The sequence below is a fragment of the Caloenas nicobarica genome, chromosome Z (genome assembly GCF_036013445.1).
Source record: "Caloenas nicobarica isolate bCalNic1 chromosome Z, bCalNic1.hap1, whole genome shotgun sequence".
NCBI classification, from domain to species: Eukaryota; Metazoa; Chordata; class Aves; order Columbiformes; family Columbidae; genus Caloenas; species Caloenas nicobarica.
This window is the reverse complement of record NC_088284.1, coordinates 2,604,424-2,632,378: the sequence shown is the minus strand read 5'-3', so window position 1 is coordinate 2,632,378 and position 27,955 is coordinate 2,604,424. Positions and strand designations below refer to the sequence as shown.

At 50.0% G+C, this 27,955-nt stretch overlaps 1 protein-coding gene across 2 annotated transcripts; it reads right to left on the bottom strand.

The window, feature by feature from the left end:
• Positions 1-27,955, bottom strand: SMAD7 (SMAD family member 7). 2 transcript variants are annotated; one of them, XM_065655917.1, is made up of 4 exons: positions 27,206-27,955; positions 26,036-26,089; positions 20,716-20,790; positions 1-1,847 (listed from the first exon to the last, which is right to left on the bottom strand). In XM_065655917.1, the coding sequence occupies exons 1-4, from the start codon at positions 27,717-27,719 to the stop codon at positions 1,309-1,311; spliced, it is 1,182 nt and encodes a 393-aa protein (XP_065511989.1). In that variant the 5' UTR covers positions 27,720-27,955; the 3' UTR covers positions 1-1,308. The 2 variants fall into 2 exon arrangements, with proteins under 2 accessions (XP_065511989.1, XP_065511990.1); XM_065655918.1 differs by having other exon boundaries at positions 20,716-20,787.

Here is a 27,955-nt window from a genome sequence, read left to right as displayed (position 1 = left end):
TTAGAAAAAACATTCATCTGGATGATAACACCCATAGAAAAAAACACCAATCTCGTGTTCTTTTTTCTTTTTTTTTTTAATTTGGCATTTGTTATTTGCATTTATATTAAAGCAAAGTGCATCTTTCTTATTTTTTTCTCGTTTATACACATTGCACAATACATAAATAATGATGCTTATAAAACGTCTTTATATTTACAAGTAATAATATATTTATATATAACATAAAATACATTTTTTTCTTTAATAAATCTCAGGGGTTTTTTTAAGGAGTCCTTTTTTGTGTGTGTATTTCCAAAGCACTACAATGCTAAAGTTCCGATGAGAATGCTCTCTTGTTCATTTAAACCTTTATATTTAGAAAAATAGCTTATGTTAAGGTCTAAACATGCTCATTGAGCTAAGAACAGTGTAAAAGTATCATACTCGTGTATGAATTCAAGAAGAAATGAAAGCACAACTGCATTTCCAGATAGGATGGTACTGGGATAACCTGAGCTAAGCAGGTTACAACAGACCAACTATCGTGAACACTTTTTTTATTTTGTTTTCCCATTTGTTTTTCATTTGTTTCGCTTTGTTTTTTTAGGCTTAAGCTTCTGTCACTTCGCATCTCAGCTCAAATTATAAAGCACGGGCCGTGCGCGAGGTTTCTCCGCCGTTGTTTTCCCCCCTTGCATCAACCCACGACCGTAACAAAACAAAAAAAAAAAAGAAAAAGTAGTGGAAGGATGAACACAGTGACAAGACGTGAACCCAGAAACAAGAAAAAAATAAAATTAAATTAAAAGGGGGGTAAAGACCTGATTGGGAAGGTTTTGCACCATCCTTCGGCGGCAACGTGGGGATAGCACCGCTGGGGAAAGGGTCTCGCTGTCACCGTCACCGGGGACGGCTGGCGGCAAGGGGACAGTGGTGCATAAAAAATACAGGTATCTTGTTGTTCTATCCAAGAGAAGGAGCTGTAATATACAGCGAGTGGCTTCTGAATCCACTGATCGCATAGGATAATCCTTTCAGAGGCGCGAAATAATTATCACGTGCAATCCATCCCCCTCGCTCCCTTCTCTCACCCTTCTGAGTTATTGGTCATTCACACTTTTGAAAAAATAGAGATATTTATCAAAATACCCAAGGCAAAAAAAAAAACAACTTTCCATAAGCTATTTCTCAAAACAGGGGGGTGGGGAAAGCAAACAAACAAACAAAACAAAACAAAAAACAAAAAGTTTGCATGACAAGCAAGCACTCAGAAGGAAATAATAGCAGCAAAGTAGTATAAATGTCATGAGTCCACTCTGTCTCGAGTCATCGGTTATTAAAAATAACCTCCAACCAGCACGGGCAACTGCTGATAAACTGTCTCGTGTAGCACTGGCCCCAGCCTTTCACAAAGCTGATCTGAACAGTAAATCCAGTCCATGGTTGCTGCATGAACTCATGGTCGTTGGGTCTCTGCAAGCTGTACGCCTTCTCGTAGTCAAAAGCCTTGATGGAAAAACCTGGGAACACTTTGTGAACCAGCAACGTCCTGGAATCGGGGTTGTCCAGTGTGGCCGACTTGATGAAGATGGGGTAACTGCTGCGGTTGTACACCCACACGCCGTCCACTTCCTTGGTGAGCTGGATGCCGTAGCCGATCTTGCTACGGACCTTCTGCACCAGTTGGCTTTTGTTGTCCGAGTTGAGCTGTCCGAGGCAGAAACCATTCCCCTGAGGTAGATCATAGAAGATATCCAGGGAGGGCTCTTGGACAGAGTACAGCCGACCCACGCGCGTCTTCTCTTCCCAGTATGCCACCACGCACCAGTGTGACCGATCCCCCGGCTCCTGAAGAACTTGGGAATCTACAGAACGGGAGAAAAAAGGAGAAATTGAGCACCGAGAAAGGGTAACACGACCCAAAAGTGACGCAATGCTTCACGTTGCTCTCCATGCACACACCAATGCCCACAGCACATCCACCTTTTCCAAAAGCCAGGTGTTAAAATAAAGGCCACCACGAACACCACTTAACTTGACCCTAGTTTGGGGGATTCTTGTGCTGCTTCAGCTCTGGTTGAAGTTACGGGTCCTAAATCACCAGGTCCACCTTCAGAAGTGGCTTCAGACCCACCAAACCCCAAACCATCACTAGAACCACCTTCAGTGCCAAGAGGAGAACCAAGATGCTCCAGCCAACTGCATCCAGCAAGACCAAACACCCTAAATCCCCTTATTTGCACCCACCGGACGACGGATCCATTCCATAAATAATTATCTACTGTGTGCAGATGCCGAAAAAAACCAATGAGGTGCTGCTAAGAAAAGCACATTGAAGGTCACCCATGGGACCGGAGGGGACAAGGACTCGTCAACTCTAGTCCATGGGGGTCTTCCCTGCGCGATGGAGACGTCGGATGAAGCCCCGACCTGCAGGAAGCACCGTCAGATGGTGGCAGAGTGGGGACCAGGAATGTCTCACTCGTTAACAAAAACGGCCTAAAAAAACCCCAATAATTTGTCCCGCAGCCCTTCTTTCAACTCCCCGGCCCATAGCTACCCCGTGTGAGCAGCGAGGGTACGACGTAGGAGGAAGAAGCAAAGGGGGAGGCTGAGGAATGTGAAAAAGCCCCTTTTCCTGACGGACGATCCCCGCGCTGCTCAGCGGGTAATTCCTTCCAGCCTCTGTAGGCATGTTAAGACCTGGGAACTATTCATCCCTATAATTGTATTTTTAAAAAAATAATAATATATTTAAAAAAAAGAAAAAAAAAAGCTGGGAATGCGCATTAGTGAGAGCTACCGAAATAATTCCCTGCACCATGGGAGTAGCTATGGGATGGGGGACAGTGGGTGACCCAGCACCCCAAAACTCTCCTCAGCAGTCCCCTAAACCCCCACCAACATAAGCAATGGCAGCAGCATGCCCCGTTTTCTATTTTTTTTTGCTATTAAGAAGCCAGTTTCCCCAGAGCAGGCATTTTTTTTCTCCCATCTCCGAGTTCTGTTTCAAGCCCTGCACTGTGCTCTTAAAAATAAAATTAAAAAAAAAAAAAAAGAACCCGGCCACACACTTTTCATTTCCTCATTTCTATGCCAGCAAGGAAAATATTTTCTCCAGTTTCTGGAGGCAGCTACTAAAAATGGGCCTGACTGCGTCTGCCCCAAAAACAGGGACCCTCACTTCTGGTTGAAACTGGGGATGGGGGTCCCGGTGGCTGGGGTGTGGGGTGCATCAGGATATGTCCCAGTTTATCCTTCCACTTTCCTTTTTTGGTGCTTTTTTTTGTGGATAATTTTATATCCTGCTGAGATCTGGCACCGTGCGAGGGACCAAGGAGGGGGCTCAACTTGAGCCGCCCCTCCCTCAACCCAAATGAGGTGCCCCCCACCCAAGGGTGCACCCAACAGGGCAAGAAACACCCCTGGGATGGTGTTTCTCCCACCCATCCATGAGACAGAGGAATTTGTGGGGGGATGCCTGGGACATAAGAGGAATTTCGGGGGGATGCTCCTGGATCCATCCCCATCTCGCACACTCCTCGTCGATCACCCGCCAGTGACAGTCAGAGCTTCTCGCGTTTTGTTTCACAGCAATTAAGGGAATTTTGGAGCGAGGTCCATTGAACCCTGCTGAAATTCCTATAGGTTTTTATTTATTTTAAAGCAAAAGCCCCCGCTTTTAGCAGGAGGGAAAAAGAAAGACTTTTTCACCTGATTTTTGCTCTTGCATTAGTGAAGACCACGTAACAAGCAGCTCATTGCCGCTTACAAAGAGTTATTTAATTGCCAGCGCATTATAAAAAAAAAAAAGAAAACTGCCTTGGCTATGAATGAACAGACCTTTATAGAGGGCTGAAAGTTCATGAATGAATCCCACTAGGTTTTTCAATGACATGGGGTGACCAGACCTCAAGGACAAGTCTTAGGTAATGCAGGATATATTTTTTTTTTAAGGACCCAACGCCAGCACACAGTATAAATATGCCAGAGCCTCTTCAGTTCCCGGGATTCAGATGTTGAGTGGATGTCTAGTCAAAAAGCCATGAGAATACCAGGGGCTGAGCTTGGGTAACAGCATCGGGTCTCCACACCAGCCGCCACCAAAGCCGCTTTTCACAGTTTTGGGACCCCAAGGTCCCACCTGCATCCCTGATTTCGGCATCGGCCGGGAAAAGCCAGTGGCATCACTGGGGACAGAAGGAAAAAACGACACAGAGATGCTTCCTACAGTCATGGAGGCTTTTTTTCCTCAAAAGGCTTTTTTTTTTTTGTTTTGGTGGGCAAATGAAGCAAATAAGTGGATTTCGCCCCCAAAACACTCAGCCGGGTTCATCCAGACCCACCATCCCACTCCCCTCTCCGCAAACCCACACAAAAAACCCCCCAGATCCCGGGAAATTTGCAACCGCATCACCCGCAGCGTGTCCTCGTGTGCGACAGCCCAGGAGAACACTGTGGGATTCTTGTTTTTAGTTAAAAAAGCCTCGTTTTTACGAGCTCCTCCGAGCAAACACATCCCTTTCTAAATGCCTGGAAAACTCCCAGCAAACTGGGAGCGTTCCCATATTCCAGCAAACAATTATAATGTTCAATGCTATAAACATCCGCGCTATTATTTCGTTATTAAGCATCCCTCCATTTGTTGCTATCACTGATTTATTAGTATTTTCCATGGTTTGCATTACAGGCCGCCTAGGGGCTCAGTCAGGCTCCCCCCAGTGCGTTGTGCAAGCCTATTGTGAAAAAAATATATATAAATAACTGAAAATAAAGCAAGTCTGCCCTCAGGAATTTAGAGAATTAGTCATATTGATCACTTATAGTTGGGGCTACGGAGAAAGGCCATTGAAAGCAGAGCACATTTCTGCATTAAGTGGAGAAATTAAGGCAAGATTTTGAAACCCCCTAAGTCTTTGGGGTAACATTTTTTTTTTAAACTTGGTGCTGATACTTCATCACCAGCAACGTCCCAGAATAACCACATTATTCAGTGTCATATGCCCAGTGGAAAACCGATTTTTTTCCATATTTTTTACACTTTCCTGAATTTTACTGAGGCTTTTACTGGCGCACCCCTCAAAAGCATCATCCCGAAAACTGCCCAACACACCAACCAGCATCGGAGACCGTCAGGTTTCCCACCGCCTGCCTTGGCCTTCCCAAATATCGACTCCTGCCCAAAATTGTTCAATAAAAGACCACAAAAGCCAGGATTTCTCTATCTTTGGGTGTGCACGTGGTACCCAAGGGCTCAGGGCATCATCCCACGCTGGGGACAGATGCTAAAGAAAATGCTACATCCACACAGAAATTCTGGAGGATGCGAAACCGGAGCAATGACCCCCCAAAATTAAAAGCTTCTGAAACCAAGGAGGTCCGGATATAGGTGGATATGGGATATTCACACCACAAGAAACACCCAAATTTATCAATAACGTCCCCATACCCAAGCTGTGGTAGGAGGACTCACATCCCACATCGCTTCGAAGTGGCGGAAAATTTCTGGTGTGGCTTTTCTCCTCGACACATGAACACTTTTAGGATGATGAAACCATGTCATCTGTGCTTTTTCTTTCTGAGCTCCGGCAGTTTTATTGGGAGCTTGGGATGAAAAAGGAAGAATCGACACATTCTGGCAAAACTGAATTTAAGAAACAAAAATAAAAATTAAAAAAACCAACGCAGCTCCCGGCTGGATTTTGGATCTCAGCCTTGTGCCGGTGCCAAGTTCATGAACGTCGAGGGGAGGTGGGCTGGGAATCTTTTGTTTTTCTTTGTTTTGTTTTGACACAGCTAAAGGTTTTCCTGTAATCAACGGACCTCTAAAGAAAACAGCAAGTTTAGCACACACGGAGCGATCTCACCCGCCGGGACTACTCCCATCTGATCGAGTCAAGAGCTATCGAAATCGTCACCGATATCTGCAATAGTAACAACTCCTCGCTGAAAATGGGAGTACAGCTGCCTCCCCGACCAGGTTTTTAAATGCCTGCGACTGGATCTTTCTTCAATTATATTAGGATTAGATGTAAATTAAGTTATCCAGCTGTAGAAGTGTTTCAAACGATGTATTTTTGTTTGGTTTTATATATATATTTATTTTTTTAAGATTAGTGTTGACACAAGGCATCTTCTCATGCTCTTCCTAAACTTCTCCCTCCTCTTCCTCATTCCTCTGCGATCCCTGAGGCTGGGCTTCCCACCAAACATCAACCTTGATGCAATATTCACCATGGCATCATCTACCCTGAACCGCTAACAAGGGTCTCCTCGTTTTCACAGAATGGTTTAGGTTGGAAGAGACCTTTAAAAGTCATCTAGTCCAACCCCCCTGCCACGAGCAGGAACATCTTCACCCAGATCAGGTTGCTCAGGTTTTGTGGTACCTTCATCCAGCCCTCCTGTGGAGGCAGACGCGTTGCACACACAACCGATAACCCAACACAAATGGGTAAAGGCAACAGATAAATGCATGTAGATGTCCACCAAGAAATCACAGCACCAAAAGGAGATTGGTCTTATGGACCTTTCCTAGAAGGACCAGGACCCATGAGCTCCTGGGGCAGCAAAGGAGACCCGGAGGGATGGTGAGATCCCTGCCCAGCTTCTCAGGAGGCAGCTTTCTACTGGAAAACAAGCGATGTGGGCACCGCCGACGAGCAGATGAACTCAGGGTCCTTCCTCCTTTATCCACCAGCACATGTGGAGGGCATCTGTGCTTAAAAAAAAAAAAAAAAATAATTGGCTGGCCTGGTGTCAGCACAACGTGTCGTCTGGCCGGGGCCAAGGCTGAGACCAAGCTCAGCGCGTCTCGCACCCAGTAATCTCTCCTGGCTGACCTTAAGCGGCATTTGCGAGCCCGGGGCAGAGCCAAGCCCCTCATCTTCTCCTGCTCGTTGAGACGGAAGAGATGGAGACACAAACCCCAGAGGTTTCTATGGGGTTTTGCATGCTCTTCTGGAGGGTCCTCGGGGCACTCCAGTTGCAATTTCGCCCCTCATGTTAACTGGTGCTGTTTTTGCAGGATCTCGGGAAAAAGACATCCCCCCAAATAGAGAACACCGAGCGTGATGTGCAACCACACAGCTCATCCAAGCAAAGAAAAACAGGCACCAAAAAGGGAAATTATATTTCCTTTCTAGTCTCTCAGATAATTTACAAGCTACTTGGGCGAGGGAACAAACAAACAAACAAACAAAACCCAAGAAAAATCATTCAAGGCCAGATTTCCAGGTATGTTTTGCAAAAGCTAAGTTAAAAAAAAAAAAATCCCAATTAAAGGATATATCCTGCTGCAGAAAAGGGTCTTTGTGCCTTTAGCGGAGTTTGTGGGCAGGCTGGAGACACCACCCACGGCAATGTTTGCCCCAAACCTTTTATATCTCCTTGCACACAAGGGCTAGACAGCTTCGGCTTCCTCACCCACCCCTGCTTTTGATGGCTGGGATGATTTCTGAAAGGCTAATTTAGAAGATGGTCATGTGTTAAAGATCCTGCTGTTTGCAGAGAAAATAAGCCCTGACCTACTGCAGGGATGCCACCACCCAAGGTGGCCCCTGGGGTCCCTCCACCGCGCCAACACAAGAGCCTCCAAAGAGCTGGGACAGTCGGTCACGTCAACACATACTTAGGGAGCCCTTAATCTGTGGATTATTGACACGATAGACCATCACATCTCTTTAGGAGCCATTACAGCCCATCGTGTCAGTAGGTACTTACAGAGTCCTTAATCCGCAGATTGACAGGCTAGACCATAAATTTGTGTCTGTGCCTAATTAGGCAGCTCTTATTACTCAACATATACAGTAGTCATGCAGGCTAAAGAGTCTTAAGATTATTTCTTTAATTTATTAACAAGTTGCCCACCCAATCGTTTGAACGGCTCCTTGCTCCCAGCAAAGTAAGTCAACCCTGCATGAAAATAAATCTCCGTCTGAGTTTTCCCCCAAGACTTCAGTTCTAAGGGCTGGTAACGAGAAGCCAAGATGTTGCCAAGAGACTTGAAACCTTGTGAGTCTGATGGGGGCACAAAAGATAAAATTCGGCAGAAGTCATCAGGGGAAGGAGTCTGGGGTTTCCCGATATTTGTAACTACGGCTTCAGTTCGGACTCATTTTAGAGGTGACCTACAAGCTTGGGAATGTTCTGCTCAGTCCCCTGATGACCCAACCAAGGACTTCCATGACCTTCACCAGGGCTGGGAAACCCTCTTGTGAAATCAGGACAAAAACGAAGTTGGGTGGGCAGTGGGTAGAGATGACTGATATCTGAGGAAATCCCCTGAGGTTCCCACCCCAGCTTGGTGGCACCTTGAGTCAACCTTCTCCCAACCTGGAACCCAGGCCTGACCACTGAGGGTTAATTCAGGGATGGGACACAAAAGCACGAAAAAACAGGAAAGGGTCTCTGCAAGCATGTTGTTACAGACCGAAAAAGCCTCAAGAGTGGGCACCAGTATGGCAAACACCAAGGCTGGCCCAGGAGACATGTTCAAGCTTGAAAAATATAGGGTGATCAATATATAGGTATGAAGGGAAGTCCAGCTCCCCCATGTCCCCTGCATCAAAAGATGGCAAAGAAAGAACCAAAGTGAAACTGCTGAGTTCATGGAGTCCACCAAACCAGAAATTTGATTCATAAACATCCTATTAGTCACTGCTACCGTCTAATTACGGTGATTAATCAATTACCACGGCTAAAAACGACTCGAGAAGAGAACAACCCTTTTTTTTGTGCCCATTTTCTTTAAAAGCCAAGCAAAGCTGCAGCTACAAGGGGGAAGGAAAAAAAAAACCATGCAGGCGCACACCAAAAATGCCTGTCTGCCTGTCTGCAGCGGTTAGAGAGGAGCCAGCTGACTCCAGTTTCCTCCGTACCAGGCTTCGGGCCTCATCAGCCATGCAAATTATAGAGTACCGTGCTGTCTGAAGGCCGAATTTCGACTCAGCTCAAGAGAAAAAGCCTTAGAGGAAGGGTGGGGATGCGAAGAAGCCAGCCAAATCCATTCATAATATTTACAGTAAATGGGGCCTCTTTGCTGTTGTTTAGTATACAGTCAGTCTAATTATTTTTTGAAGTTTTAATTTAAAGAACCTTCTTTATCTGCCTCTCCTGCTGCACCCCTCAAAGGTGTGGGAAAACTTTTTCCCTTGTTTCAAAAAAGCGGTAGGACAGGAATCCCTTCCCCAAGCTGCAACCCAGCACAGGGTGGGACACAGAGATGGCTCCAGAGGGGAGACCCTTCCAGAGGGTGCTGCCAGCACCCATGGGGATTTTAAGACCCCCCAGGCCACCCAGACAGGCATGAGGACATGCAGACCCATGTGGAAAACCCCCAGAAATTTTGGCTCCTATGTTCCCGTTGTTGTTCTTCTGTGCGGCCTTTCAGCGCTTAGAAGGGGCCTGTGAGGAAGATGGGGACAGACTTTTGAGCAGGGCCTGTTGCGATAGGACAAGGGGTGATGGTTTTAAACTAAAGGAGGGAGATTCAGGCTGAACATGAGGAAGGAATTGCTGGCCCTGAGGGTGGTGAGAGCCTGTCCCAGGTTGGGCAGAGAGGTGGTGGCTGAACCATCCCTGGAGACATCCCAGGCCAGGCTGGACGGGGCTCTGAGCAACCTGAGCTGGTGCAGATGTCCCTGCTCATGGCAGGGGGGGCACTGGGGGACCTGGAAGGTCCCTTCAACCCAAACTATTCCGTGATTCTATACCCTGGAAGGACTTGCTTGAGGTGCTGCAGGATGCTCCACAGCCCCGTGAACCCTCCAATCTCCTCCCCTACCTTGATAGCAATCCAAAATAATCGCATTTTTATTACAATCAGCCAAGAGGCTCCTCTGGAAAACACAAGAACCCCAAGCCAGAGTTCATGATATGCTGCCATGAGACCACCTAGTGACTTGGGGTCGGTACCAGCCGACCGATGAAGCTCCGTGCTTCACCCTCTGCAACTACCAAGACACACCTCTTCTCCACCCATACCCAACCCAGATCTCCACCAGAAACCTTCTGAGAAGGAGAAACCAGCACACAAAAGGTTCCTGACTTAAAAACCATGCAAATCAGACCTGAGGATGAGCTTGCCAAAATATCTCTCCCGGCTTGGGTTGTGCTGGAGGCTCCCACGACAGCATCCTTGCCCATCACCCTTCCAGCCCAGGGATAAGCCACCGACACAGACGCTGAAGCCACCAGAGGCCACGCCAACCCCAGGGTCACAGCCCCTTCTCAACACAGCCGCGGAGCTCGGTTTTAGAGGATGAAGACCTTAAAACGCTTTTGCAATTAAAAATAAAGCTCCGGCGTTGCAAGGAGGCGGGGGGGTCACCTGGTACCCAGCGATGCCCCGGGGAGGGCAGGCCCCCAGGAAAGCCGCAGCTCTCCGCTGACAACATGTTAAAAACCTTGTAAAGACCTTAATAAAAAGTGAGGCAGAGCAGTCTAGGATTTCCAAACGGATACCTAATACCCAGATGTGTGTTAGGGTTCTTTTTCTCCCCCCCACAACTGCATTCCACGCACACACACAGCATCGCTGCCGCTCTCATCTCAATAACGAAAGCAGCACACCGACCTAGAATTCTCCCCAAAGACTGAAAACAGACGTAAATATGTGTTTCCCACCCCCCAAAAAGAAAAAAAAAAAAAAAAAAGGCAATCCCCCAGCTCCCTTTCCCAGAGCAGCATCCCTCGCAGGGATGCAAACCCATGGAAAAAGCAGGGTTGGAACAAAAGTCCTTTTCACGCCCATCGTGCCCTGCTCCGTAACAATTATGAAAACTGTTTAGCTGGGCTGGCATTTGGAGCATTTACTGCATTCCTGCCAATAAATTCCAGCCCCGGATCCAATGGAAAAGGCTCCCCCCCTCCCTCTCTTTCCCCTCCCTCCCTTGCCTTCATTCCTCCTGGCTTTCTTTACAACCTAATACCCTGTCGACGCGGGGCCAGGGCCTACTTAGGGGGAAAAAAAAACACCCAGCGCCAGACTGGAGACAGCATGCAGACTGAAAAAGTTAATCATTACTTCTGTCTGCCTTCATAATCTAATCACGCCTATTCCTAAGAGCGGGCGGCGAAAAGCGCTCACGTACAAGGCAGGGTCGCCGCCCAGGGACGGACAGACCGACGGACAGACTGACGGACAGACAGCGTCAGCCCTTCCCCGGGCAGGGGGGCAAGCGAGGGACGGACAGATGGACGGCGTTCGGATGGAGTTCACAAGCCCGGCCATGCAGACGCCCCTCCCCTCCTCGCCTCTCACTTTGCTCTGGATTAATAACGCTTCGCAATTATAGAGAATATTACGTTCATTAAGTAATTAACCCTCCCGGCGCTCTGGCGGAATTGGCACCCCACTTTCACAGAGGCTGGCAGAGGTTTGCCCCGGGCTACAAAACGGGGCAGATCGGCAGCACTCGGATTTAAAAAAAAAAAAAAAAAAAAAAAAAAATTAAAAAAAACACTAAAAAAAAGCAGCTCCTTATGCTCATCCCACCCCACTTTCGGTGGCAGCAGCAGACAGGGCCACAGTCAGGGTGGCATCACCGTGACCCAGCAGCACGCCCCATGGTGCAAAATCCAGATTTGGGCATCGCCAAGACCCAGCAACACCCTCCCGTGGGGGCAGAACCCACATCTGCGCATCGCCGAGGGGATGTGGGGCTCAGCACCCATACTCTAGAAAATAACCTTGGTGGAACATCTCAGGTGTGTCAAGACTTCGTGCTCTTGATGCCCAAGATATATTTTCCATGCTCGGCTGTGACAAAGAACAGGAAAACTACGGGCCTCGGCGCATGAAGATTTATGGGTTTGTTCCTTATAATGAGCTAAAAAGTCTCAGCTCGGATTCCAAAGAAAATGAATTCATCAGTTCAAACGTAGTGATGTAACTTCAGGCTCCCGACTCCTTTTCCAAATAAAACTGCTGCTATTTGATTCCTGCTCGAAAGATGATTTTATGGAGTTATTTACTCCATCCATTCTGCCCTGGAAGGTGCTGCCGGAGCCCAGCCATTGGGTCATCGGCAGCTGTCCCATGTGGGAGGACTCTTTTGCTGTTTTCCCTGCTTTTCCACTCAAAACCTCACCTGGCACCCAACATGCAAAAAGCCACACAACCCCTCCGGTACTATTTTGCATCACCCGCCGTGGTGGGAGTTCCTCCCCCGTGGTGATGCCCAGCAATATTTAGCATCTATAAATTCAACCCATCAGTTTCCATCACCAAAAATCACCGAATACGGCGCCAACTTGTAAAAGCAAAGGATGTTTGAACTTTCCCCACCTTCCCAACACCCGAGTTTCTCCGATGCAGAGCCAGCTCTTATTGATACAGCACTGGTAGCTCTACAAACAAAATCTATTCAACCTATACGTATGTGGGGTTTTTATTAACCTACATATATACGTTGAATACACTCAACATTCATTATATATTCATCATATCGAATACATCAAATATAATGTATAATGACTATGTTGAATGCATTCAACCTACATATACAATACATAATTCAATATATATGCAACCTATATGTAATCTATATATATTCAACCTAAATACATATATATAAAACAGTTCATAGCCTCACTTATTGCAGCCACATATAGGTACATATTTGCAACAATGCTCTGGAGGCTGAGCAGTTCTGAGTTGTTCATTTAATGGAGAAATCTGCTTCGCCACCTGCCCAGGTATTCAGGGAAAAGGTGGGAAAGCCCACGGGAGCCAGGACTTCAGCCCAAAGACGGTTCACCAAAACCCAGCAGCACACCAGGCATCTTACTTCATCCCTGAGGGAGGATGAGGAAGGAGCACAGAGGCAGGTTCCCACCATCGTACAGGGAGGAACATCAACAGGACCGCCTGCAACCACCCCACCTGGCATCTTCATCCTCAACAGAGGATGAGGAAGAATGACAGAGCCAGGTATCTGCCATTACACAAGGAAAAGCATCACCAAGACCTCCTGCAACCACCCCACCAGTTATCTTCATCCTCAACGGAGGATGAAGAATCACAGAGCCAGGAGCCCAGCACCAAACTTGGAGGAGCATCACCAAGACCTCCTGCAATCACCCCACCGGGCATCTTCATCCTCAACAGAGGATAAGGAAGGACCACAGAGCCAGGTGCCCACCACTGCACATGGAGGAACATCACCAGGACCTCCTGCAACCATTCCACCAGGCATCTTACTTCATCCCCATGGGAGGATGAGGAAGGACCACAGAGGAAGGTGCCCACCATTACACAGGGAAAAACATTACCAAGACCTCCTGCAACCACCCCACCTGGCACCTTCACCCTCAACAGAGGATGAGGAAGGACCACAGAGCCAGGTACCCACCATCACACAGGCTGGAGCACCATCAAGACCTCCTGCAACCACCCCACCTGGCATCTTCATCCTCAACAGACGATGAAGAAGGACCACAAAGCCAGGTACTCGCCATTATCCAGGGAAGAGCATCACCAAGACCTCCTGCAACCACCCCACCTGGCATCTTCATCCTCAGCAGAGGCAGAGGAAGGACCACAGAGCCAGGTGCCCACCACTGCACATGGAGGAACATCACCGAGACCACCACCAGAACCTCCTGCAGCCTCCTCTGTTGCTTCGGCGTTGCCGGCACAACCCAACCAGGGAGCTGAAGCCAGGAGGTTTTTCATGCAGCGAGGTTAAAAGGGTACCGAAGGGCTGAGCCAGCTCTTACAGGGTGTTTCTTTCTTTTTTTTTTTTTTTTTCTTTCTTTTCCCCTTGCAAGTTAAAACCAAGATAATGACACTGGGTGGGGACCAATTTGAAGGGCTGAGCAGCCAAACCAAAATTAGTCTCCCGGCCAAGAGCTTCCTAGGCCTCACAGTTTGGGGAAGGAAGCTGAGAAAAGGCATGAAAAAAAAAAAAAAAGATTCCTCGGGAAGCCCAAGCGTCGCACTCAAGCAAAGGTGACCCTGCTAGTCAAATATTTTTCGACATAATAAAAATAAAAATACTGGAGTAGCCTCCCTCAGAAAAGCGGGGCCCATGGGATGGGGTTTTTCCTCCTTTTTTTTCCTTTTCTTTCTCCTCCTCCCTTGGCACTTTCTTTCCTTTCACTAATAACTATGTTTTCTTGTAGGTTTTTTTTTTCTTGGCTCTTTCCTCATAAAAAGACTGATGTAATTTCCTGTCTTGTCCCAATGTTTCCTGTTAATTAACAGGGTGAAAGTTATCATCACGTATTTAAATGGCTACCCGAGAGAGGGGAGGGGAAAAAAAACAGGGGAAAAAGAAAAAAAAAGAAAATAAAAAAGGGGAGAAAAGGGCTGCCTGTTAGCAACCCCCAATAGCACAAAACCCCCCAGTAAAAGCTTTTTGGCCCCAAAGGCTCGAGCCCATCAGCCAAGACCCCCCCAGGGGTGGCTCCTACAGCAGGTCCGTGCATGGGGGATGCAAGCCCCCACCCTTCCCTGGACGGGGATGGAAAATCCCTGCAATGCTTGCCCAGAAAAGCTCTTTTCTTGTGTTAGAAAAAGTAAAAGAAAATAAAGAAAATAAGAGGAGAGAGAAGAGGAAGAGAGGAGAGAAAAGGCAAGAAGAAGGAGAAGGTGAAGGAGAAGGTGAAGGAGAAGGTGAAGGAGAAGGTGAAGGAGAAGGTGAAGGAGAAGGTGAAGGAGAAGGAGAAGGAGAAAGGAGAGAAGAAGAGGACAAAGAAGAAGAGGACGAAGAAGAAGAGGACGAAGAAGAAGAGGAGAGGAGAGGAAGAGGAGAGGAAGAGGAGAGGAAGAGGAGAGGAAGAGGAGAGGAAGAGGAGAGGAAGAGGAGAGGAAGAGGAGAGAGGAGAGAAAGAGGAGAGAAAGAGGAGAGAAAGAGGAGAGAAAGAGAAGGAGAAGAGAAAAAACCCAATAATATAAATAACTAAAATAAAATAAAATAAATAAACTGCAAAAGAAGAGGCAGCCGGCAACACCCAAGATGACGCTTTTATCAAAAGATGATTAGAAATGAATACATTAATTAATAAATTAAGAAATACATAACAAAAAAGGGGCTAATCCAGCGCCAGCGGGCGGAAATCCTGCGAGACACCGAGCTCCTTCCCCTCCCCGCCCCCAGCCCCGCGCAGCACCGGGCCCCTCGTGCCCTCCCGGTTCCTCAGCAGCATCCGCGACGCGGCCGGTACCCCCGGCCGGTACCCCCGGCGGCACCGGAGCCAAACCGGCGGCCTCGCGGGTGAAAACAAAGCGATTTAGGCGAAAGAAAAAAAAAAAAAAAAAAAAAAATCCGAGGTGGTTACAAGGAGAGCCCGTGCCTGAGTGGTTAATAATATCTCGGCGCTGAAAATAAACTGGAAAGGAAGCTCCTTTGTGACAGTCGGCAGGCGGCCAGGCCACGGCCTGGGTCATTCACGCCGGCTGGGGACGGCGGCGTAGACGGCACCCCCGTCCGCCCACCCCACCACCCCGATAAAACACCCGCTTAGAGCCAAAGCCTCCGCACACCCTACTTTTTCCCCCTGCACACCCTAAAATGGGGTGTACCCCCCTCCCCGTTTTAACCCAGCGCGGAGGTTTACGGCATCGGCGTTGGCCATGGGCATCCCCCCCCGGCCGGCGGCGGGGAAACGCGTGTGGTTAATGTTACTGGTCAACGTTACTGGTTCCTCTGGCGTAAGCAATACCCGCTGGCAAGACGGCGGGGATGGAAACGATGCGACCCGCATCCCTGCCAGCCCGCGGCTGCTCCGCTACGAGTGTTTGTGTCCCGGCGAGTTTTAAATGTCTCCGACGATCAAGTTGCCGGCACTCGTCGGGACATCTTTTTGGCCAGTGGAGCGCGGCTCGAATTCACGCCGAACTTCCAAAATTCACCTTTTTGTCCTCATCCCACCCTAAAAAGCGGGATAAAACCCATGCGATACCTGTCATGGTCCCCCACCATGAAGGACTTGCTGGTTATGGGGTCGCCTTCTGCATTTTATTGCCAACTGCTCTCAAGGCACCGTTTGGTTGGGAAAATCTGGCGGCACCCAGAAAAAATGAATTTAATGGACCTGGACAGGGATGGATTGGAACATTTAATGGGGGGAGCATCTCTGCCATCATTTTTTTTTTTTTTTAAAAACTCATCCTAGAAGAGTAACTTGCAAAGGCTCTAGATCACTTACGAATAATGATTAAACAGGTCTTATTTGCTTTGAGGGGGATTTTAATCAGCTAAAAGCCAGGAGCTGGGGGGAGGATGCCCCAGCAGCATGGGGGTTTATCCCTGAGGAGGGGTCCATCCCCGAGGAGGGGTCCCCACAGGTCGAGATCTCCCTTAAAAAAAAAAAAATAAAAATAAAAATAAAAAAATTAAAAAAATAAAAAACAACCCCACGGGGCCAAAGGAACCGGAGCGGGTGGCCAAGCCAAGAGCCCCGGGGTCGGTGCCAAGCGCCGGCTCCCTCCTCCCGCCGGCCACGGTCAGATGATGTGCGAGCCGAGCCGGGAGGCTCCTAGTCTGGCAGGCAGCCTGCTCTGCTCCAGAGGCTCCAGTGCTGTCATCCTGGCGTTAACCCCTGATAACCTTGTCCTTTCCAGGAGGGGACAGCGTTTTTTTAGCAAGGGGGGTAAAGGCGGGGGGCGGACGGGGTGGTGGCATCTGCAATGAGGTTGGGAAGGAACGGGTGCAAGGCCGTGCGGTGCTCAAAGTAATTAAAATATATATATATATTAAAAGGACATATGCTCAAAAATAAACCAAGAGTAAGTGACTGTAAAAAAAAAAAAAAAAAATCCCAAGCAATTGTTTATCCCTGGGACAAATATACAATCCTAGTTCCACAGGAAGATGTCTCAATTTCAGATTATAATAGGATGCCAATTTGTAAATAAAGGCATTTCACAGGAGGTTATAAACTCTGTATGAGAGGGAGGTGGAAAGAGCCGGCAGGGGGGAATGGGAAAACACAGGGAGGACTTTGCCGGAGAAACCATGCGGGATCCTGTTTACATGGGGGGGAGCCGCTTTGGGGGCCAGCGGCTCCGGATTTGGACAAGGTGCTGCTTCCCCGGCGAGCAGATACCAGCGGGGATCAGAGACATAGTGAAACATTCCCGGCCTGCCCGCGATTTCAGAATGAATTGTCACTCGGCCAAGAGGTCCCTTAAACCAGACAAGGTCCCACCGCTGGGGCAGGGAGCAACGCTGATGCTTCTCCAGCTTCTAGAGGTCTCTTCCCATATTTTTGGTACAGAGAGGTTGGGAGGGGGAAACTGAGGCTGCACTTGCTCCCGAAGAGCCTTTTGGGTCTGTCTCCCAGCTTCAACTCTTGGTCAAGCACCCACCACGCACCATCACTCAACATTCACTTGCTCCAGGAGACCCTGGGGTGGTTCCAAAGTCGGGGCAAGCCAACAAGATCGGGTTGAAATCTGGGTAAACTCCCAGGTTTGGCATTTTATGAAAAACTAAAAAAGCAGCAGAGGTGGCGAGGACACAAGCCAGCGTATCTCCCTTTCCTCTGTGATGGCCAGCTCTGGGCTTCTTGGAGAGCTTGACTTTGCCAGAAGGTCCACCACAGTTCACCTGTCCTGCAGGAGAGTCACCTTCTCGCCCACCATGGGCACCACAACCTTCCACATCAGCCGAGAGCCACCAGCCCCATGTCAAGAGAGAGATGTCCAGGGCTGGGTGGAGAACATCCCATGGAGACCCAGCACCGACACCATCAAGCGCCATCTGCTCACTCTTACCCACAGAGCACAGTCATACCCACCAGCTGCCACCCATCAGATGCCACCGGACCACAAGCTGGCCACCTCCAGGCTCCCCAAGCGTGGCTTTGCTTGCTTGAAAGGAGAGTCACAACCGAACACATCTGCTGGGAACGAGCCAGCTCAAAATACAGGAAAAACCACCCTCTGTCTCCTATTTACGGAGATTATTTTTATTTCCAATGGGATATTTTTGCTTTCTTCTTCAACCACATCGAGGACACAAAGGATCTGGACTGGTAATACCTGAGCACAACCATCACCGTGAGCAAGGAGGCCTGACCTACCCGCAGAGTAACCATCGATAAAGAAAATAAATAAAGGCAAGAATATGGAACCGAGAGCCAACACCTCGAGGGGAGCGAGAGGTGCATCAGCTGGGGAGAGATGAGGACACCAGCACGTCAAGGACTACCCAATATTTCATTCCTGAGCCAGGAACAGGAACAGAAACCTTCATCTTCTCAACCCCCCCCATGCAGTTTTCCTGCCAGAATGGCTGTGAAACCCCAGGTTGGCCCCGTTCCCAAATTCTCGGTGTCAAGAGCGATCTGCTGCACTAAATCCTGCCCTTCCAGCTTCCAGACATTAGCGCGGGTCTACTGGCTTTGACCACCACTACACCAGCATCCACCGGTGGCCAAAGCCCATGGTGCTACAGGAACCCACCACCACCATCCATGATGTCTTCTTCCCCAGCCTCCGTTTCTGAATCTACCCAAATTAGGGGTTTTTTTTCGCTTTTCTTAAAGCCACCCTTTCATCAAGGAGCAGCAAATCCAGCCTGCACTGGAGGTGATGATGGAATCTCCACCCAGCATCACCCATCCCCATCTTCCCAAACTTAGGTAAGACCAAGCCGAAGCTCTCCCCAATGTACCCTGCCAATAACTCATTAAAACCACCTTCCAATACGCTCTTCTGCTAAATACGCAAGGAGGGCGGAAAAAAGGGAGAAAGCTTTGGAGGAGTGCTGCAAAGTGCGTTTATTTTCCTTTCTCAACTGGGTCTCTCCAGTTGGGAATTTTCAGGGCTGCACTTCTGCGCGCGGAAGGGAGATGCCAGTAAATCAGAGCAAATTCAAAACAAATGCTCTTTCATGTGGAGGCATTCGGCTTTGTTTCAGGGCTTGGGTAGCTAACCATATCCCCTTCATGAGTCAACTCTCCTATCAGCTCCTCATTAAACTAAATGGCTACAATTACATTTGGGGAGGAAAAAAAAAAAGAGTGGTTAATGATTGTAAAAAGGTTCTGTTTCCAGGCTTGGTGGGGGGGGAAGCTTTGATAATGATGACCCAGGAAAAAAAAACAACATCTCATGAAATAATACAAATATAATAAAATAGGAAAAAAATGGAATTTTCAAGGGGGAATGTGCTTTTTTGGGGGGAGGAGGCTCTACGGGGAGCTGGGGCTCCCCTTCCCGCAGCCCTTCGGGAGGCACCGGGAACGAGCCGTGTTATTTCCTGCAGTTCGAGCCCCCACCTCCCGCCCTCCCTTCCCTTCGGGAGCGGAGCAGCCAGACAAGATGTTATCAATACTGAAACCTTACAGAAAATCCCCCTTTTAAAAAGCGAGTACTTCCTCTGCTTATTTCATGTGGTATCCTGTGGAACTGAACTCTCTCCTCCCCTCCACAACGGGTGCGTTTCAGTAGGAAAAAAAAAAAAAAAAAAAGACCTAACAACATCCTTATTGTGTTGTTTTGCTCTTGTCTTTTTTCTACTTTACAGTCTTTTTTCTTCCCTAAAGCTATAGCAAAAAAAAAAAAAAAAACAACAAACCCAAAAGTCTTCTGCATTCAGAAAGGCAGCGACAAGTTTCTCTTTTCCCTCTCCCCCTTTCGTTTGATTAATTCTCATTATGGCCTTTGAACAAACAATATGCTCCCCTCTCAAATAACAGACAGGGTATATATTACACCCAAAGAAAAACAAACAAGGCTCACTTAAAGACATCCACACCAAACGCAATTCCTGGAGAGACGCAGGGGCAGACGCACGCGCGCGCCGACCTATTTCTGAAATTCCAGTTTCAGGGCGATGAATAAATCATAAATCAAGGAGACATCTCCACAAAGGAAAGCACCTTCAAACATCGGCAAGTACATGCAGGTACATGGTTTCAGACACTTTAATCCTGGTAGAGACAGAGCCCAGCCACAGAGTTGGCCGGTCCGGGATAGGAGATGAGGTGTTGGAGACATCACGCCTTGGAAAACGTGTTGGGAGTTGGACTAGATGACCTTTAAAGGTCTCTTCCAAACCAAAACATTCTATGATTCTATGAAAAACCCAACAGGGGTGGGGAGACCACCCTCTGAACCCCCATCCCATAACGGCACCTGGAGGCTGGAGGAGATGGCAAACGGGCAAACAAGGGAAGTCGTGGAGTATCTATCTCCAGTTGGAAGGGACCCGTAAGGATCATCAAAACCAACTGCCTCAGCAAAATCTTCTGCAAAACACAGGGTCACCTTTCATCCCTGGGCACCACGAGTTTCACACATGAGATGTGGGATGTTGGTTACCCTACCAGGACCAAAGCCCAAGCATGGCTCTCGTCCCAGAGACAAGAGATGCCACCACCACCAAGTCAAGGAGAACTTGACACTGAACACTTCTACAAAGCACGACCGCACCTGCTCCAATCATCCATGTATCCAAACGAAGGGGTGGCCAAGAGCACCTCGCCTTCCCCAACACGCCTCTTCCTGCCTCGCTCCAAAAATTAATGGAGCGTAAAGCTGGAATCTAAAGGAAATACGGGCTTTTGGGGATGGAGAACCTCGCCTGGGATTTCAACACATCCTCTCTGCACAACAGGAACGCGGCTGCTACCGAAATGAAACCTAATTCCCCCTTCGAGCACGACTCTCTCAACCGCTCGCATCCCCAAAGCTCCCCAGCATCACTTCGCCGTCCGTCAGGACCCCCCGTCAACGCAACCCGCGGCCAAAATCAAGGGCAACGAGAAATGTCTTACCTGAAAGCCCCCCAGGGGCTAGACAATTAGTTCCCCCTGTTTCAGTGGAGGAAGGCACAGAGTCTGGACAATCTGCTGGAGAGAAGAAAAAGAAAAAAAATCAGTATATAGGCAACGCTTCGCAGGCTCCCAGCTTTGCCGTGAGCGGAACACACATTCCAAAGGGTTTAGCAGGAAGCGATTACTAATTGTCCGCGCAGAGACGGTAGTTCATCAAGAAGCATCCGCCCTAACTCGCCGCCTCGATCAAGGCTGCGCATTGTGCTTCATCACCAGCCAAGGCTGATTATAGACCAGCAAAAATTACAGACTGGCTGTCACCTCTCTGGCCAAGCCACCGAGTAACGAGATCAAGGTTCTCGTCGTTCTGATGTAAGCGAGCTCCCAAAAATGCTTAAATCGTGGCTTTACGCACCCGATTTAGTCAACACCTGTAAGTCACCGAAATGGGAACCGAAAGGGAAGTGTCTCATCGCCGCCCTTTTGCGGCAAACGGTCTACACTTGCGTTCCTCGGCTCAATTTTTGTCACCACCAGCTGCTGGCAGATCTTACACCCCGCTGTCACCTCCAGGGACAGGCTGGCAACTGGATCTACTCCTCCATCCACCACCAAAGGGCAAGGGCAGGGTAGGATGGGCTGCTCCGTCAGAGGGTTCTCGTGATGCGTGGAGATGTTCCAGCTCAAGGTTTGGACCATCCCATCCCAAATTTGCTCCTCCAGATGACAACAGCCAGGAGCCATCACCCATCCCCACGTCCTACAGGCAAACTCCAGCTTTTTGGTCACTACCACGGGGGGAAGAAAGCTCAAGGACACTCCATGCCTGAGAAGATCCATGAAGCTCACACAAACCTTCTGGTCCTCAGCAGGTTCTTGGGGACTTGGGGTTTCATCAGATTTGGGCTCCCTAATGACACCATGCTGTATCTCAAAGCAAGGGCCACCACCAGGAGAGCAGAGGTAATTTTCTCCCTACTGATAAAGCCATTTTCCCAGATTTCATCCCCTGAAATCCCAGTGAAAAAGAAATTCCTGGCTGCATAGCCTCATTTTATCAGAGTAAACTAGAAGCCCTAACAGGAATATACAGTTTAACAGGATATACTTAATCAAACCAAAAACAATAGGGGAGACGGGAAATGGACTTACTTGTGAAATACTGTATACGATACACTCTCTAAACGCCTTGTCGTGCTTTCTGTGTTTTAAAGAAATGCGCTTTTTCACTTTTTTTAACCCTTTCTAACCCAGACAGAAGATTCCTCATGCCCTTTCCCTGAGACGGCTTCAGCTGCTTGGGCTACAGACGCTTTTTGAACGCAAGCTGGACCACCCTGCCATGTGCTGGGCTGCATCCACTCCCCGTTACAGCACCCTGACGAGCCCCTGTGGAATCAAGGACATAATTTGCCCTTTCCATGTTGGGATCATCCATGACCAGGTCCTCTGCTGGCACATCAGTGGGAGAAAATCCCATCCCGACTTAAAATGCGCCACCCTAGCAGTGGGTCTTAGAGCAACGCTGCTCCAGTTTGACTCTGAATCCATTTGGCATTTCTGCACTGAGGCTGAGAACAAGGAGATCTGGAGCCTCCCTGAACACCTAGACTGCTCCCTGATCCGCACTGTCCACCAAAGAAAAGCCCTTCAAAACCATCAGCTCCATTCCCATGTCCCATCATCCAACAGCCAGTTCCCTTCATCAATTAATTACCCTCCAACATGTCTTTAGAGGACACAGAGCCGATGCACCTCGACTCTAGACCAAGCATGATGGTCAGGTATGGGACAGACACAAAAGTGGGACCTTCCTGGGCTCTCTGCCTTATACTGGTTTCATCCTCGCACTCTTCCCATGGGCCAGAGATCTCTCACTAGTAGACAGTACCTGGGTTCATTTTATCTTCAGCAATGGAAAGGTTGTAGGATCGGAGGTCTACCCAAGCCTTCTGCATGTAAGTCCCCTCCCAAAACTGCCTTCTCACACCATAAAACCATCGCAGAGACATACAGTTATTACAGTTACAGCCCAACCTTGCAAGGTACCGAGTAAGTTCCTGGAAGCTGCCCAACCTCCAACTCCCTTGAAAGTCAAAGCCACAGGAGGGCATTTAGCTCTGCAGCGACATCTCAGTGGGTTTCTCGCACTATTCATACTCTTGTCCCAGGTTGGGCAGAGAGGTGGTGGCTGAACCATCCCTGGAGACATCCCAGGCCAGGCTGGACGGGGCTCTGAGCAACCTGAGCTGGTGCAGATGTCCCTGCTCATGGCAGGGGGGGCACTGGGGGAGCCGGGAAGGTCCCTTCAACCCAAACCATTCTATGACTCCAGCACACCACAACCAGCCACCCAGAAGCACAATGGATACAATCATCCGCAGCCCCTTGTCCCACTTAACCATGGGTCAAAATATCTGCTTGGATTATTTGGGGACACCACTGTCCATCTCGCTTCCAACAAAGCCACAAGCAGCAGCTCCTGCAGGGACAGTGGGGATGCTGAGCACCCACACGGCTCCAGAACAGCAGGGTGAGCCCGGCCCCATCAAAGCCACGGTCACCCATCCCCACAAATGTCCCATCTAAAAAGGAAAGTCCTCTCATGATGAACGAGCAACCCAGCCTGGACCTACAGCCTTCCTGCAGGAAACCCTGCTATCGAAGGCAGACCTTCGCACTCTATGGCGAGCGCACAAATACCAGATTTATTCTATCAACACACAATCTGATGTGGCATGTGACGGTCTGCAGCAAACCCCCAGCTCCATGTCCATCCCTGCGTTCCTCCAGCCAGCGACACAGCCTGTCCCAACCCCCATCATCTCCAAAAAAACATGTAAACCCCATCGTAACCGTCTTAAACTACAAGAGGGGAGATTCAGGCTGGACATGAGGAAGGAATTGTTGGCCCTGAGGGTGGTGAGAGCCTGTCCCAGGTTGGGCAGAGAGGTGGTGGCTGAACCATCCCTGGAGACATCCCAGGCCAGGCTGGACGGGGCTCTGAGCAACCTGAGCTGGTGCAGATGTCCCTGCTCATGGCAGGGGGGGCACTGGGGGACCTGGGAACGTCCCTTCAACACAAACCTTTCTATGATGATGGGCACCGGCGACCACTGCCAGACCCCACGCTGGTCCAGGTATTCCTGTCCATTCGACCCTACGAAGCACTTACAAGACGTTGCACTAAATGCGTCAATATTTTTATGACCACTATCACGCTTGATGGAAAAGCAGAAGTTTGCTGCTGGACCCACACTCCCAGCGCCATTGGCAGACGCAGTTGCCCAAGGCTAAATGGAGGGACCATTCCCACGCAAAGTGTCAGAGGAGAAGACAGGTCATGTACATCAACCAGGTAAAACGCTTCACACCTTCCCACCATCACCTACTGTCCCTCTTCCATCCATGGCGAGCAATCCTCAACACGGGGCTCGGCAAATGCCGCAGGAGATGGCACCGATGCTGGGATGGAAAATCCTCGGTCCCTCCGCAGAGGAAACGCCGAGAAACCCTGAGCTTGCAAAATCCACCTGCAACAACAGACTTACAGGCTCCGCTGGTGCCTGTCGCGGCCCCGTTAGTCAGAGCTCAGCTGCCAAATGGATTTTTCTTTTAAAAAGGAGGACTTTTTGGTGAGTAACCCCGTTGTTTCTGCGTTTCCGATGGGCAGCATTAATCACTTCCTATTGGCCGATAGGAATAACTTTTCCTTTCGAAATGGCACATTCATGTTCTGTGGCTTTTCTGTTTACACACATTTTGCTACCTTATGTCAACACTTGCTAATGAATAAATATATCACTCGGCTAACTGAAAATGAGGTCCTGGCAGAGGCAGATTGGATGTTTAAACCCTGCTAATAGATTTATCCTAACATCCTTACAGGAAACCAAAGGCAAGCATTAACCCTTCCCTCCTGCAGCTCCGACTCCCTTTGTATCACATGCCAGGAACATCACTGGGTGGAAGCAAAGGCAAAAAACACAAATATAAACTTTTGGGGGAGCACTGCAGGGATGCAGTCAAAATGATGCCAATCTCATCCAAACCCATTAAACTTTGCGACGCAGCAAACCCTCAGAATCTAATATGGAACAGCCCTTCTGCATCCCAGCACGTGCTGGTGATGCTGAACCTCCTCCCCATGTTCCTCTTTCATTCATGAGCCTTTATCTCCTGTTTTTCAATGCTGAGGCAAAATATTTCATGCTTTGTTTGTTAAACAGCATTGCTTATTTCCACAAGGCATAAAAAGGACTTATTAGTGTTTCTTAGTGGGGAAAAACAACAGTCCAGCCTCAGAGGGAGTAGTGGGCAGGATGGCACCCCATGTGTCCAAAGCGACCACAAGTTCGGGGTTTCTTCCAGTCCCAAGAAAGTGAATAGCAACAATTTTATAGAAACTACTCTTCTGGCAAAAAAAAAAAAAAAAAAAAAAAAAAAAAAGAAAGATCTGATATTAGTCTTCGGGAATACATCTATCTTTACCTTCCTGTACCACCATGCCCCTCCTGCCCGCTGTGACCAAGGGACACGACCACAGCGACCACCGTCCCCCAGCCAGCGCTCCAGATGCACTAATCCTGGGGGAGCCAGGAGCTGCTCGTCCCCGAGCTCCCCCCGCTTCCGATTCTCCCCACCTCGCCTCCTTCCTCCAGCCCAATTTATCTCCCAGCCGGCCAGCTCGCTGCCAACCAGGAGTTTATGCAGACAACCGCAAAAGAGCCGGTGCCAGCCTCAAATGGGCTTCTCCTCTGGCACCCTGACATTCAATTACAAGCAACAGGCATGCAGAACGGTACTAAAGAAAAAAAAAAAACAGAAGAAAAACAAATTTTCAACCCCCTTCCCTATTTTTTTCAACCTGACAAGGCAGGATTATAGGCTCCCTTAAAAGACACAAAGATTTAGACCAGCTCCATTTGTCAAGTCTTGCTAGGATGCCCAACCATCAGGGAGATGCTGGCCAGAGCTGTGCCGCATCCCAACCTAAATCCCTGCAAATTCACCCAAGGGCAGGGGTGCTGTGCCATTTACAACCAGAGCCCACGTTTTTTCCCTGACTTTGAGCAGCAAAGGCCTGTGCTGCATTGCAATCCCTCCTACCAGAGTTTTAAAATAATACTTTGTGCAGAGAATGTCCGAGATAAATTATATGTTAATTGTTCCAGGGGTATCAGAAGGCACAGAAGCATGCAGGCAGCCCAAAAGCAAAATGCATCACAGCATGACAAAGGCAGGAGACGTTTCGCCTGAGAAAGGGGCTGTTTTCCCCCCCCTTTTTTTTTTTTAGTCTGCATTGAAAAAGTCCACTTACCAGTTGGTTTGAGAAAATCCATTGGATATCTGGAGTAGGGTGGAGGGGGAGACTCTGGAATTAGAAAAGCACAGAGAAAATAAAGGCAGAGCCATGAGAAAGAAAAAAAAAAAAAAAGAAAAAAGATAGGAACTTATGATAACAGTGGCATTCTTTTAGCAAAACTGTTTGTCTTAGCTCTGGGGGTTGGAGGCAGGGCAGCGAGGCGGTGATTGCCTTGATATTTAGCTGTCAGATAAACAAAAGGGGCCGTCTGGCGCCAGTCTCCCTGCTATCTGCCGCTCGGGCTGTCTGATCGGGGCCTCCTTGGCTCGCCGGAGCCGCGGCAGCGCCGGGGCCGGCAGCGCCAGGCGGCCCCTAATCCCCGGTACGGCTGGGGACGGCGGGGAGGCAGCGCCGGAGCCCCCGGGGGCGGGGGGGGAGAGGGGTGGGCGGTCTAACCCCCTCCCCTAAATAAAAAAAATTTTAAAAAATTAAAAATCGGAAAACACTGTAATTAAAAGGGGGTTTTTTGGCTGTTTATTGGGGGTTTTTGCCCCTCTGGGAAAAATAAATCATAAAGTCGACTGCGCACGGAGCGGAGTGGCATCCCCAAGCACTGCAACCCCTGCCCCTGCATCCCCACCTCCTGCGTCCTCATCCCCTGCACCCCCAGCCCCGGCATCCCATCCCCTGCACCCCCATAGCGTGTATCCCCATCCCTTGCACCCCCAGCCCCTGCGCCCCCAGCCCCTGCGCCCCCATCCCCTGCATCCCCATCCCTTGCATCCCCATCCCTTGCACCCCCAGCCCTGCATCCCCATGCCCCGCGCCCCCATCCCCTGCACCCCCAGCCCCTGCACCCCCATTCCCTGCACCCCCAGCCCTGCATCCCCATCCCTTGCATCCCCATCCCTTGCATCTCCAGCCCCTGCACCCCTATCCCCTGCACCCCCAGCCCCTGCACCCCCATCCCCTGCACCCCCAGCCCCTGCACCCCCAGCCCCTGCACCCCTATCCCCTCCACCCCCAGCCCCTGCACCCCCAGCCCCTGCACCCCTATCCCCTCCACCCCCATCCCTTGCACCCCCATCCCCTGCACCCCCAGCCCTGCATCCCCATCCCTTGCACCCCCATCCCCTGCACCCCCATGCCCCGCACCCCCATGCCCTGCACCCCAAACCGCCCTACCTAGCTCGCAGAGCCGGCTGAGGTGGTGCGGGTTGCAGCAGACGAGCTCGGGGTGAGCCTTGCCGTAGGATTCACAGCAACATAAGCGCTTCACTTCGGAGCAGTGTCGGAGGTCGGGCCAGCGGAACACCTTGCAGAGCAGCACCGGCAGCGGGTACCAGTGCTGGCCCAAGCGGGAGTCGGCCTTGGCGGGCAGCAGCAGGCAGGGGGTCCGCGCCCCACCGCGGGACTCCACGGCGTGCAACAAGCCTTCCAGCTGCCGCTCCTTCAACCGCTTCAACACGGCGTGGGTCAGCGCCTTCAGTTCCGCCTCCGCGCCCGCGGACGCCCGGCCGCCGCGGTTCGCTTTGCCCGGGCAACACCCGCGCCCCCCGCCGCAAACATGAGCCCGGGCCTCGGCCGCCGCCGCCCCGCCGCCGGGCTCCCCCGCCGCCGCCTCCTCCTCCTCCTCGCCGCCGGGCGCACGGTTCCTCCAGAGCCGCCGAACGAGCACCGAGCGTTTGGTCCTGAACATGCGGGACGAGAGGAGGGGCCCCCGGCTACAAAACGGGCATGTCGTCCGCCGCGCATGAAGGGGCCGGGAGCCGGGACGGGGCGGCGGGCAGCGGCGGGCGGCGGGCGGCGGGGGGAAGGCGGCGGCGGGGCCGAGGCGCGCTGTGGCATGCGCCAGTCTCCGCGCTGGGGGGCCGCGGGTCCCGCCGCCTCCCGCGGGGGGCTGCGCCGGCCCGCGCCTCTGCCCGCTGCGAAGAA